Below are 10,966 nucleotides of genomic sequence, written 5' to 3'. Positions count from 1 at the left end.
CTATGAGGCAGAAGTAGGGTGAGCATGATGGTGGGGCAGAAGGAAGGTCAAAAACAGGAATGATCGAGGAAGCAAAGCTGTGGATAGAGGTATAAGCATAGATGTGTCCATATGTAAATACATTAATCCATAAAAAGAGGTGTTGGCCTATGTACATATATTTATATGGCAATACAGTGAGGTAGTGGACTGACTTCGGGCCTCTGCTCATACCCTCCCTCAATACAAGAACACTTTGTTCTAACAAATTGGCAATCTGAGATGCTCACCCTCTTGGCACAATCGCTGAAGACAAAATGGGTACAAAGCAAATGTGGTGAAGAAGGCGGATGGTGCTTGGCTTTTAAAAGATGTAGCATCTGGGGTCTTGAAGGCTTGAAGTCAAACAAGTGGCCATCCAACAGAGAAACAACAAGCCCACATGGAAGAAGCAGACCAGGCTGTGTGATCATGAGGTGTCATCGGGACCCGGGAACAGCCATCAGAAGACCCTTAACAACCAACCAACCAACCAAACAAACAAAACCATAGTGTTGAGAATGAGGGGGGTTGGAGCAGAGACCTAAAGCCCATCTGAAGACAATGGAACATCCCCCACAGAAGGGTCACAGAGAAGGGATGAGTCAACCAGGGTGCAGTAAAGCACCAATGAAACACACAATATTCCTCTGGCTCCTTGAGGCTTCCTCACCACCCCCACCTCCCCCCACCATGACCCCAGTGATGCCTCTCACTTCGGACTAGACCGGAGCATCTCCACCCAGAGCACCTCCACTACCTCCACCTCCACCTCCACCTCCACGCCATTCCTGTTGGCTCCTTGAGGCTTCCTCACCACCCCCACCCCCCCCCACCATGACCCCAGTGATGCCTCTCACTTCGGACTAGACCGGAGCATGTACACAGCCGTAGCTAAGAGCTCATGACACACTCAACCCAGTAGCAGGAGTGGGAATAGTGATACCAGAAGGGTAGTGTATTAGTCTAGGTACTTTAGAGAAACAAATCCACAGAAACTCATGTATGAGAGAGTTTTATATTAAGGTTAAGTGCGCACCAAGAAAACATCCCAATTCAGTGTTGCCCAAGCCCACAAATCCAACATTAACCCGTATGGCCAACACCAGTCCACAAAGTCCTCCATCTCACAAAACAGAGCAACGATGCCAACTGCAGGAGGAAAGCAGAGTCAGTGAATGTGTAAACATCTCAGCGCTGGCAGGGGTCTCCACACGGGTGCTCCAGCACCCAGGGCTGCATCAGGGTAGATCCATGTGGCTTTTCCTTGGGGATGTCTTGCAGGAAGTCAGCCTTGCAAGCTGAAGCTGGGAACTGCTAAGGCAGCTTCACCCTGGTCCGACCATCACAAAGCAAGAGACCCGAGAACTCGAAAGGCGAGGCTTACCAAGCCATTTATCCCTCCACCCTTCAATTAGCCCCACATGTGTTTATGGGCCAGGTTGGCACAATAAACTAACTCAGGTAGGGAGAAGGGCGGGGGAGGAGGGAAGAAAGGGGAACTGATCACAGTGATTGATACACAACCACACCCCTCCTCTAGGGGGAAGAACAGTGGAAACCATGGGGAAGGGAGACAGTGGTCGGTGTGAGATATGAAAATAATAATAATTTATAATCTGTCAAGGGATCATGAGGGGGAGGGGGGAAATAGGAGCTGACACCAAGGGCTCAATAGAAAGTAATTGTCTAGAAAAGAATGATGGCAACATATGTACAAATATGTGTGATACAATTGATGTATGGATTGTAATAAGAAATGTAAGAGCCCTCAATAAAATAATCACGAAAAATAGAAATAACACATGCAGGTAGTTTTAATGACCAGACATTTATTTTCTCATAGTTCAAGAAGCCAGAAGTCCAAAGTCCAGGGGGCTGGCTCTAGGGGAAGGCTCTCTCTGTACACTCCTGGGAGAATTCCTTGTCTCTTGCCACCTCTTTTCTATGATTCCTTGGTGATATCTGTGAGGTATCCATGCTTCCCTGTGTGTGTGCTTCCTGGCTCTGTGTCTGTTTTGCTCCTTTTGTATCTCAGACACCAATTGGGTGAAGACACCCCCTGTGCTGACAGGGCCTCATGAACATGACCAAGAATACCCTGCTGGCCAATGACATAACAGCCACCAGCGTGTTGGTCTGGTGCCACTGAGACCCTGTGCACACCAGAATGAACCACTGCCGCACCCTGTGACACCTTAATCATTGTTCCAATGCGTGAGCCCATCGCTGCAGTCACCGTGCCTGTCCATCTTGTCCAGAGACTTCCTCTTTGTCACTGCATGTTGTCCTTCTCCGGGAACTGGTCTCTCCTGACACCATGTCTACCAGGATAGGGCTTAGAATTTACAACACAGGTTTTGCGGGGACACAATTCAATCCAAAGCAGTAGGTGAACGAACAGAAAAAATGTTCTTTTTCTTACTTTCACCTCTTTTCCCTTTTAATCTGGTCCTTTTATTTCTGATGTCACAAGGAGGTTCGTGGTAAGATTTCACATAGGTTTCTGATGACGTTATCTTTCTAGCCATCCTAGTCCAAAATACTGACACTCTTGCATCTGTAAGGAGCCCTCCTGGGGGATGAGTTATGCATTACTTTGAACCTACCAGCTGCTCCGAGGAAGGAAGCGGCTGGCTGCTTCTGGAAAGGTTTTCAGCCTTGGAAACCCTCAGGAGTCCTTCTGCTTTGTCCTATGGGGCTGCTGGGAGTTGGAATGAACCCCAGGGCATTGGGCTGGGTTGGGTTTGCACGGCTGTGATTGTGGCCATATTTGACATGGATTATTCATCCTGGTGCTCTAGAAACTGTCTTGAGCACGTTGAACAAGAGAGTTGGATTGGTATCACTTGCCTTTTTTTTCTTCAAAGGAGGAATTGTTGATGGAACCTTTATGATTTCACTCAGGTTAGAGAAAACGGACCTTGCATAAAAACACCTTCATAACTCAACTGTTTTAAACCGGTTCCCATGGAGCTCAGAGAAAATATTTGGTAAATGAAGAAAAATTAAAACAAAAAGGAGAACTTCTATTGAAGTATATCAAATCATTATTTTGCTGCCATTCAACCTTGAAATATTAAAACCACACCAGAAAACCAATTTTGATCAGATTCAAGGAACTGATTGGAGGCTCTCCTTCATACCAACATTTCAACAGATGAAGGGAGGTTCATGTCATTAAATGCTTTATTGCACTCCTATATTAAGTGATCGCCTAACTTAAACAATACCCTTTATTGAACTTAAAAAAAAATGACCATTTTTGCAACAGATAACCTACCTAGCCTTTTCCAGAAAAGCTTAGTACAGAAATCCTAGAACTTCAGTGAGTGAGGGGCATGATTTGCTGTCGACCCACCCAAGGTTTCTGTTTTGTTGGGGGTGGTGTGGCGGGGGGAGGCTTCAGCAAATGATGCCCTCTTCTCGTTGGATTTGAGTAGCTCTCTCATTTACTAGAGAAAGGAACATTTTGCTTTTTATTGGCAAATCCAATTTATCTGCAGGTATATTTACCTGGATGATCAAAGAAGCAGAAAATCTTTTATGCACGCATATTTGTAAATAGCACATCATCGTACTGAGTTTTCAATGGCCCTCTCATGAGAAACTGGAGTCTCTGAAAAGAGGAAAGCTGAAGGCTAAAGAAAGGACCGGTTTTACAGCACATACCCAGCTGTGCTCAGTCCACTGTGAGCGGAGCATTGGACCATTGATTTTATTAAGGTGTGGTTAAGCAATAAAGACAAGATTAATTGTCGCTTTGTCAGCATTGGGTGTCTTTTTAGCCATTTTCACTTGGACTGGAACGTTTCCTCTGACTTTAGAAGACCAATAGCCTCGTGTTCCAATGTTTTTCTCTTATCTCACAGCTCACCAGCATCACGTTTTCCCACCATCCGGATACAGCCCACTTTCGACAACTCGACCCGGACGACATCCGCAGGGTCCTTTTCCTTGTATCCTTTGTTAGGATCTGCTTTAAGGAGTCGCAACCTCTCACTGGATGGAGGAGGATGATGCCAATGGTAGGCCTTCTTGTCGCTGGACAGTGGTATTCACTGGAAGCCATTTAAGCCCTCTCTCTAAAACTCAAGTTTTCTCATAGAAATCACCGTTGTCAAATAATTTTCTTTGAAAACATTACAGTGTTTATTGTGGCTAAAGTGAAAGTTCACATGGCGAGTGGGCTTTTCATTCAACATTTCCTACACATTTGATTCATGACATTGACGACACTCCCTACAATGTAACCACACTCTCCTTACTGCCTCCTTGTGTTCACCATTTCCACACATCCTTTCCTGCCTTCCAAGCTTTCCAAAACAAACTCAAGGTCATCGACTTGATTGCAAATCAAGTGCACTCACTGTACAGTAAGACTAAAGGAAAGAGTAGAGCCAGCCCTGTGGGTTTCCGAGACTGCAGATCTTACAGGAGTAGAAAGCTTCATCTTTCTCTCAAGGAGCAGCTGGTGGTTAGTGCCTAGCTCCTAAGGAGTCCTGGTGGTGTTCCTTAGCCCTCACTCTTAACCAAAGGGTTTGTAGTTCAAATCTACTATCTGCTCAGCAGAGAAAAGGTCTGGTTATCTGCTCCCACAATGATGTACAGCCGTAGAAACCCTATGGGACAGTTCTACTCTGTCACGTAGGATCACTATGCGTCAGAATCAACTCAATAGCACCTAACACCGACAAGTTCCTGATACACAAGAGAATTAGACTTGTACTCACTGGTTGACACATTTAAAAAACCCCAAACACAAGAAGATTCCCTGCCATGGAGTCAATGCTGACTCATATTCAACTCCATGTGGGTTTCCAATACTGTAACTATTTATGGGAATAGAAAGCCTAGTCTTTCTTCTGAGGAGCTGTTGGTGGTTTTGAACTGCAGGCCGTGAGGATCATAACCCAATGCATAACCACTACACCACCAGGGCTCCTCACATCCTAGGCCTGTGATTCTCAACCTTCCTAATGCTGCGACCCTTTAATACAGTTCCTCATGTTGTGGTGACCCCCTAACCATAAAATTATTGCCACTTCATAACTCTTATTTTGCTACTGATAAGAATCAGGCGACCCCTGTGAAAGGGTTGTTTGACTCCCAAAGGGGTCGCAACCCACACGTTGAGAACCACTGTCCTAGACAATAAATAGTGAATGGATGGATTCGTTTGATATCCAACCCACCAATTCAAATGACACTGGACATTTTTCCACAGAAAGATTTTATGTTTCATATTTCCTCTTAAAGGGTGCATATTATTTTTGTCTGTATTTATAACAATAAAATATTTAACAATCACTGAGCCCTCTCAATAGGCCAGGTGTTCTGTTACCTACTTTACTAGTGAGCAGTGAGTTCTTGGACTCCAAAAAACTGCATCTTAGGTCTCTGGGGTCCTTCCAAAGCTCCTGGCACATGGTTAATAGATAGTGGACACAATCAGCACATATGAATGGAACCCATCTTTCGTCATTCAACAGGGCATGTTCTCCTTGTGAAATAAGTCTTGAGCAACCAGAACACATACAGTAGTCCAACTCCCTGGTGGTAGAGAAGAGGGGACTGGGATCCATTCAATTGTGCCCATAGTTACTAGTGGCTCAGTGAGCATGAGCCCCAGGACCCATTGTTCTTAGTATATTTATTAATTCTTTAATTACATCACTTGGTTCTTTCAAAATTCATACCCAAGGAGATGTAAGAGATCAGTGATTTAGAACAACTTGTCAGGAGATGTAAATGTTATGAAGCAAATGGCCCTTAGTTAGAATAGCTTATGATTTGTACACAAAAAAATAAGTAACTTGCTCTCAATACTGTTATGTTCAGAATTTTTCTTAACTATATGTAGGTCTTCTTCTTTGTGACAGCATTTTTTGGAACTGGAAATGTAGCTTCTGTTAACAGGTAATTTTAAATGAAAATCTCATATATATCTATATACACGACTACCACATTTACACCGTCGCATCTGTACAGCAAACCATGTTTTTCTTCTCGCCTTTCCTTTCCCCTCTCATGCTCTAAAAGAAACATTTCCAGTACTTTGAAAATGTGTGTCTGTGTACTCTATTAGAAATTAAACATTTATATCCATACTATAATTTAAAAATTATACTATCATTTGTTTTTAATATCAAATAATACATTTCAAGATCATTGTACAGGTCTACCCTAGTCTTTCTGTAAATAATATTTCTCAATATCAATGTACTGTAAATTAAATCATTACTGGTAGAAATTTACATTTTTTAGAGTTTTGAGGTTTTATATGCTGATCCCTGAGAATACTCTATATATTAACAAAATGGTCCTGCCCTAATTGGTATCACAAACTGTCATTTTTATTTTGGCTTTATTTAGAGTATGTCATAAGGAATTTTAAAAGATCCTACTCACTTTTTGCATGTGTGTTTTATTTTTGTCCACCTTGAGGGCATCCCTGTACATAGGATTATTCAATTGTGGTTGGTAGGCATTGGATTATTAAATTGTGGTTGGCACAGGATTATTAAATTGTGGTTGGTAGGCGTTGTTGAGTTAGTGCTTCTCATTGTGGCCCTCTGTATCAGAGACCGAAACACTGCCTAGTCCTGCGCCATCCTTACCATCACGACTGCACTTTAGCCCATTGCTGCAGCTACTGTGTCAATCAATCTTGCCAAAGGGCTTCCTCTTTTTCACTGTCCCTTAGCTTTAGCAAACATAACGTCCTTTACCAGGGGCTTCCCTCTCCTGGCAACATGCCCAAAGCACAAGAATACAAAATCCTGCCAACTTCACTTTTCCCCAAGCAATCAAACACAATTTATTTTAAAACGAGGGTCGATTGCATAAAATAAAATTTTAGCCAAAACTTTCCTGATAGACATCTTCTCTCCAGGCTGCACGCTCTTGATCAATCAAATCAGTAATCTTCCCAATATTCACAAATGATGTCATTTGATTGAAGAGTCAAGTCTGAACCCAGCCATCTTTCCATTCTTTGTCATTCTAAGAATGTTCTAACAATTTTCAAGACACAATTACTTTGTGTCCATAATTGTTCCATTAAAATTTTTCTTCTACATTTTAGTGCAAGAAAATCTTTATGCATACTTATTTCCAAAAAGAACTCACCCATTTCCCCCAGTTTTCTGTGGAGAGAAAAACCAGACGAACCCAGGCAGTTAACAGCTAACAGCGTCTCTCCTACGTGGGCTTCCTCTGCTTTAGTGACCAGACCAGAGATGCCTTCGTTGTGGTTACAAGATAATGGCGTCAATATCCTTTCTTCCCTCTGAATCTTGATCTGGTATCCAACATTGACCTTTTACATTCCAAAAATGAGTATTGCAATGCTCTACAGTTTCCTTGCTTCAAACACTGCCGCGGAGTTTTTCCTTCCTGGAGCTCACAGTCCGACTGCAGCAGACAGGGGGCCAGGTCCTTATGCGCCGCCCTCGGCTTGTCTTCATAATATCGGGGCATGACGAAGACTGCCTGTCGCCCACTCGGGATTGCCACCCTTTGTGCGGCAACAAGTGCTACTTCGCGCGCCGTAAGAGACGCCCGAGACAGAAGGAACCCCAACTTCACTTTTAAGGAACATTGTGGACATGCTTTACCCAAAACAGACGTGTTTATTTTTCTTCTCGCAGGCCAATTGCACATTCAGCATCCTTCACCAACACCATACTGTAAATACATTGATTCTACTGAGGGCTTCCTTATTCAGCTTTTACCTGCATCTGAGGTTACTGAAAAATACTACCGCCCTGGATCAGGTGCATCTTAGTCCTCAAAGTGACAGCTTTGCTCTTTCACACTTTAAAGGTCTTTTCAGCATATTTGCCCACTGAGATGCATTGATTTCTTGACTGCTGCTTCCATGGGCATTGATTGTAGAGCCAAGTAAAATGAAGTCCTTGCCCACTTCAGCCTTTTCTCCGTGTATCGTGATGTCGCTGACTGGTCCAGTTGTGAGGATTTCGGTTTTCTTTAAATCGAGATGTAATCCATATTGAAAGTTGTAGTCTTTGATCTTCCCCAGCAAATGCTTCAAGTCCTCATCAGTTTCAGTAAGCAAGGTTGGATCCTCATGCAATCCAATTTCTTAGATTATTTGCTAAGCACACCATTTGAATAAGTGTGGGGAAAGGACATGCTCTTGATGCACCCTTTCCCTGCTTTTAAACTATACAGCATGCTCTCATTCTGTTCATATGACTACTCTTGGTCTTTGTACAAGTTCCAAATGAGCACAATTAACTGCTTCAGAATTCCTGTTTTAAAAACTATGATCCATAATTTGTATTGATCCCCACAGTTGAATGCCTTTGCATAGTCAATAAAATACAGGTAAACATCTTTGTGGTATTCTCTGCTTTTAGCCAAGACTTATCTGATTTCAGCAATGATAACCCTCATGCCACATATTCTTCTGAATATGATTTGAATTTTAGCAGTTCCCTGTCAGTGTATTGCTGCAACAGTTTTTCGGATGATCTTTTCTTGTGTATGGTATGAGTGATATTTTTTTATAATCTCTGTGTTCTGTTGCATTACATTTTTTGGAATGGATATAAATATGAATCCCTTCCAGTTGGTTGGCCAAGTAGGTATCACCCAAATTTCTCGGCATAGACACATGTATGCTTCCAGAGTTACAATCATTTGTTGAAAAATCTCAATTGGTATTTGTTACTTGAACCTTTTTATTTTGGTCACTGCTGTGCACCATAGACGTCTTTCTTTACTATCATTGGTTCTTGATCATATGCTAACTCCTGAAATAGTTGGACATTGACTGTGTATTTCTCATATTTTCTTTTGGTGCTTCTTATATTGTTCAGTAATTTGCCCATAGAATCCTTAATTATTGTAGCTCAAGGCTTGTTTATTATTCTTATCATTCTTTCAACTTGAGAAATGTTGAGCATGTTTTTCTCTTTTGGTTTTCTAAATCCAGGTGGTTGCACATATAAAACTTTATCTCTCGAGCTGCCCTTTGGAATCTGCTGTTCAGCTCCTTTACTGCATCGTTTCTTCTATCCACTTCAGCTACTCTACTCTAAAGAGCAGGTTGCCAGTGTCTTGTTGTACTTGGATTGTTAACTACACACAGACACACTAATGTGTGCACGTGCGTGCTCTCTCTCTCTGCTTTGGTGTTTTCATTTTCATGTGGCCTTTTGTGATATTGGAACTCATGTTGGCATCAGAAGTGAAGCCCAGCTGCGGTTTTTATGTGCTTCTTATTAATGGTTGTGTCACTACTTTTTTAATAACCCTTCTTTTGCACACACTTAATATATTACTTTTATCAAATGTTGAATGTCAATTGACATTTGGGCCAGTTCTGTTTCATTTTATTTCTTGAGAGTTTTTTTTTAATGTGTATGGATCAAAGTACTATATGTAAAATTTACAGAAAAGAAAGTATAATTTTGAAAGTGGAAATTTTGTCTAGTGTGGCCAATAAATTATGCAATATCAATTTGGGTGTATGAATGGTTTCTAAAAAATTGTGTGTTCCGTGGACTTCTCAGGAAAGTATATATACTTGTGTTTCAGTAAGAATAGAATTGGGGAAATTAGATTAAACATTCTGTTTAGCTCAACCATCTTTTGAAGTTACAATATGAATGTTAACATACTTTTTCTTTGTTTCATGATTTCTTAGCTTTGGTTCTTCTTATGTCCATTGCTTTTTGACCAAGTCTAAGACTTTTATCGCAGGACCCTTGATAATATGGAAGGTTAGTTTTCTTATTTTTATTAATTTACCAATTATTAAGTTTATGAGCACTGTGACATAACTCAGAGTTAAGTAGCAATGGGCAACAATGCACCCCCCGGACTTGCAATCGATATCCCCTGCTGAACTGGAGGTAGGACTCTCTAGCCCTTATCCCCAATACAATTCGTCTGTACTCTTAAACTTTCAGCTGTCAGTAGAGCGCAGTCCTGGAGATTCGTGTCTTAGTCCCTGCTGGTCTTAGAAAGTCTTGTCAAAGATTATGAAAGCCAGAAGGGCAGCAGTGAACCAAATGACAGTGTCCAGCATGTTCGAAGATTCCCTGAGCTCTCTCCCTACCCACCAGCCAGCCAGCATGGCTGCCCTGACCAGATGCACTGCCATCCCGTCGATGCTGACTCACAGCAACCTCACTGTGGGTTTCCAAGACTGTAACTTGACAGGAGTAGAAAGCCCAGTCTTTCTCCCAAGTAGCTGCTGGTGGTTTCAAACTGCCGACCAGGCTGATCGGAGCCAGTGCATAGCCACTACCCACCAGAACTCCTATCCAGCATGGCATCAGCTCCCAATCAGTTCTCATAATCCATGCTCCTTGATTTGATTAATTTACTCAACAAATGATGTACTAGGTACCATGCTGGGTGCTTTAGATGACAAGATGGTCTGCCTTACTCTTAGCTTTCCAGAGCTTCAAAGTGACATTCCTTGCCTTCTTCTCTAGTGCCATTATGTTGGTCTTATTCCTCCCACCCTCCTCCTCCTCCCACATGGATATCATGTCTACTACCACAGTGCCTCGCACAATCAATTAGATTCAGTTGTGCACACTTGTATTTATTTGTCTTAGTAAAGTAACTGCTACCTCTATAAAACATTCTGTCCAAATCACACATGTTATTATAGTTAAATAGTATATCTAATCTATTTCTTGTTTCTGAACTACTAAAAATGAAAGCTTAAGAAATAGCAGGAAGATGAAATAGATATGTATGAATTGTTGAATAGAAAACTGATTTGCTCTGTAAACTTCCATCTAAACTCACAATAAAAGAGTTAAAGAAAGAAAGAAATGCCAGAAAGATGTTCAACATTTTTCAATGTTCTGTTCTGTATTGGATTTTAAAACAGGTTATTGTTTTCTTAATTTTCATTCATAGTTGTTTTTGTTTTAAATAGTAGATGTTGATCTACTATTTA

At 41.7% G+C, this 10,966-nt stretch overlaps 2 protein-coding genes across 2 annotated transcripts in view; one reads left to right on the top strand and one right to left on the bottom strand.

Moving 5' to 3' along the window:
- The window catches only part of LOC101662120 (GPI ethanolamine phosphate transferase 1), a 106,323-nt gene that overhangs the window by 82,757 nt on the left and 12,600 nt on the right, over positions 1 to 10,966 (top strand). Inside the window, exons 24-25 of the mRNA XM_013004739.2 lie at positions 3,891 to 3,977; positions 5,882 to 5,937. Coding sequence (XP_012860193.2) covers positions 3,891 to 3,977; positions 5,882 to 5,937 — 143 coding nt within the window. The remainder of the gene's footprint in view (positions 1 to 3,890; positions 3,978 to 5,881; positions 5,938 to 10,966) is intronic.
- Positions 7,291 to 7,500, bottom strand: LOC101659414 (cytochrome c oxidase assembly factor 5-like). Its single transcript, XM_045296156.1, has one exon. It carries the CDS (start codon positions 7,498 to 7,500, stop codon positions 7,291 to 7,293), a length of 210 nt encoding a protein of 69 aa, XP_045152091.1.

Source organism: Echinops telfairi, unplaced genomic scaffold (assembly GCF_000313985.2).
Source record: "Echinops telfairi isolate 266 unplaced genomic scaffold, ASM31398v2 ScPeMD7_7400;HRSCAF=8409, whole genome shotgun sequence".
In the NCBI taxonomy this organism is placed as follows: Eukaryota; Metazoa; Chordata; class Mammalia; order Afrosoricida; family Tenrecidae; genus Echinops; species Echinops telfairi.
The sequence above is the reverse complement of the archived record's forward strand: the minus strand, read 5'-3'. Positions and strand labels throughout refer to the sequence as shown.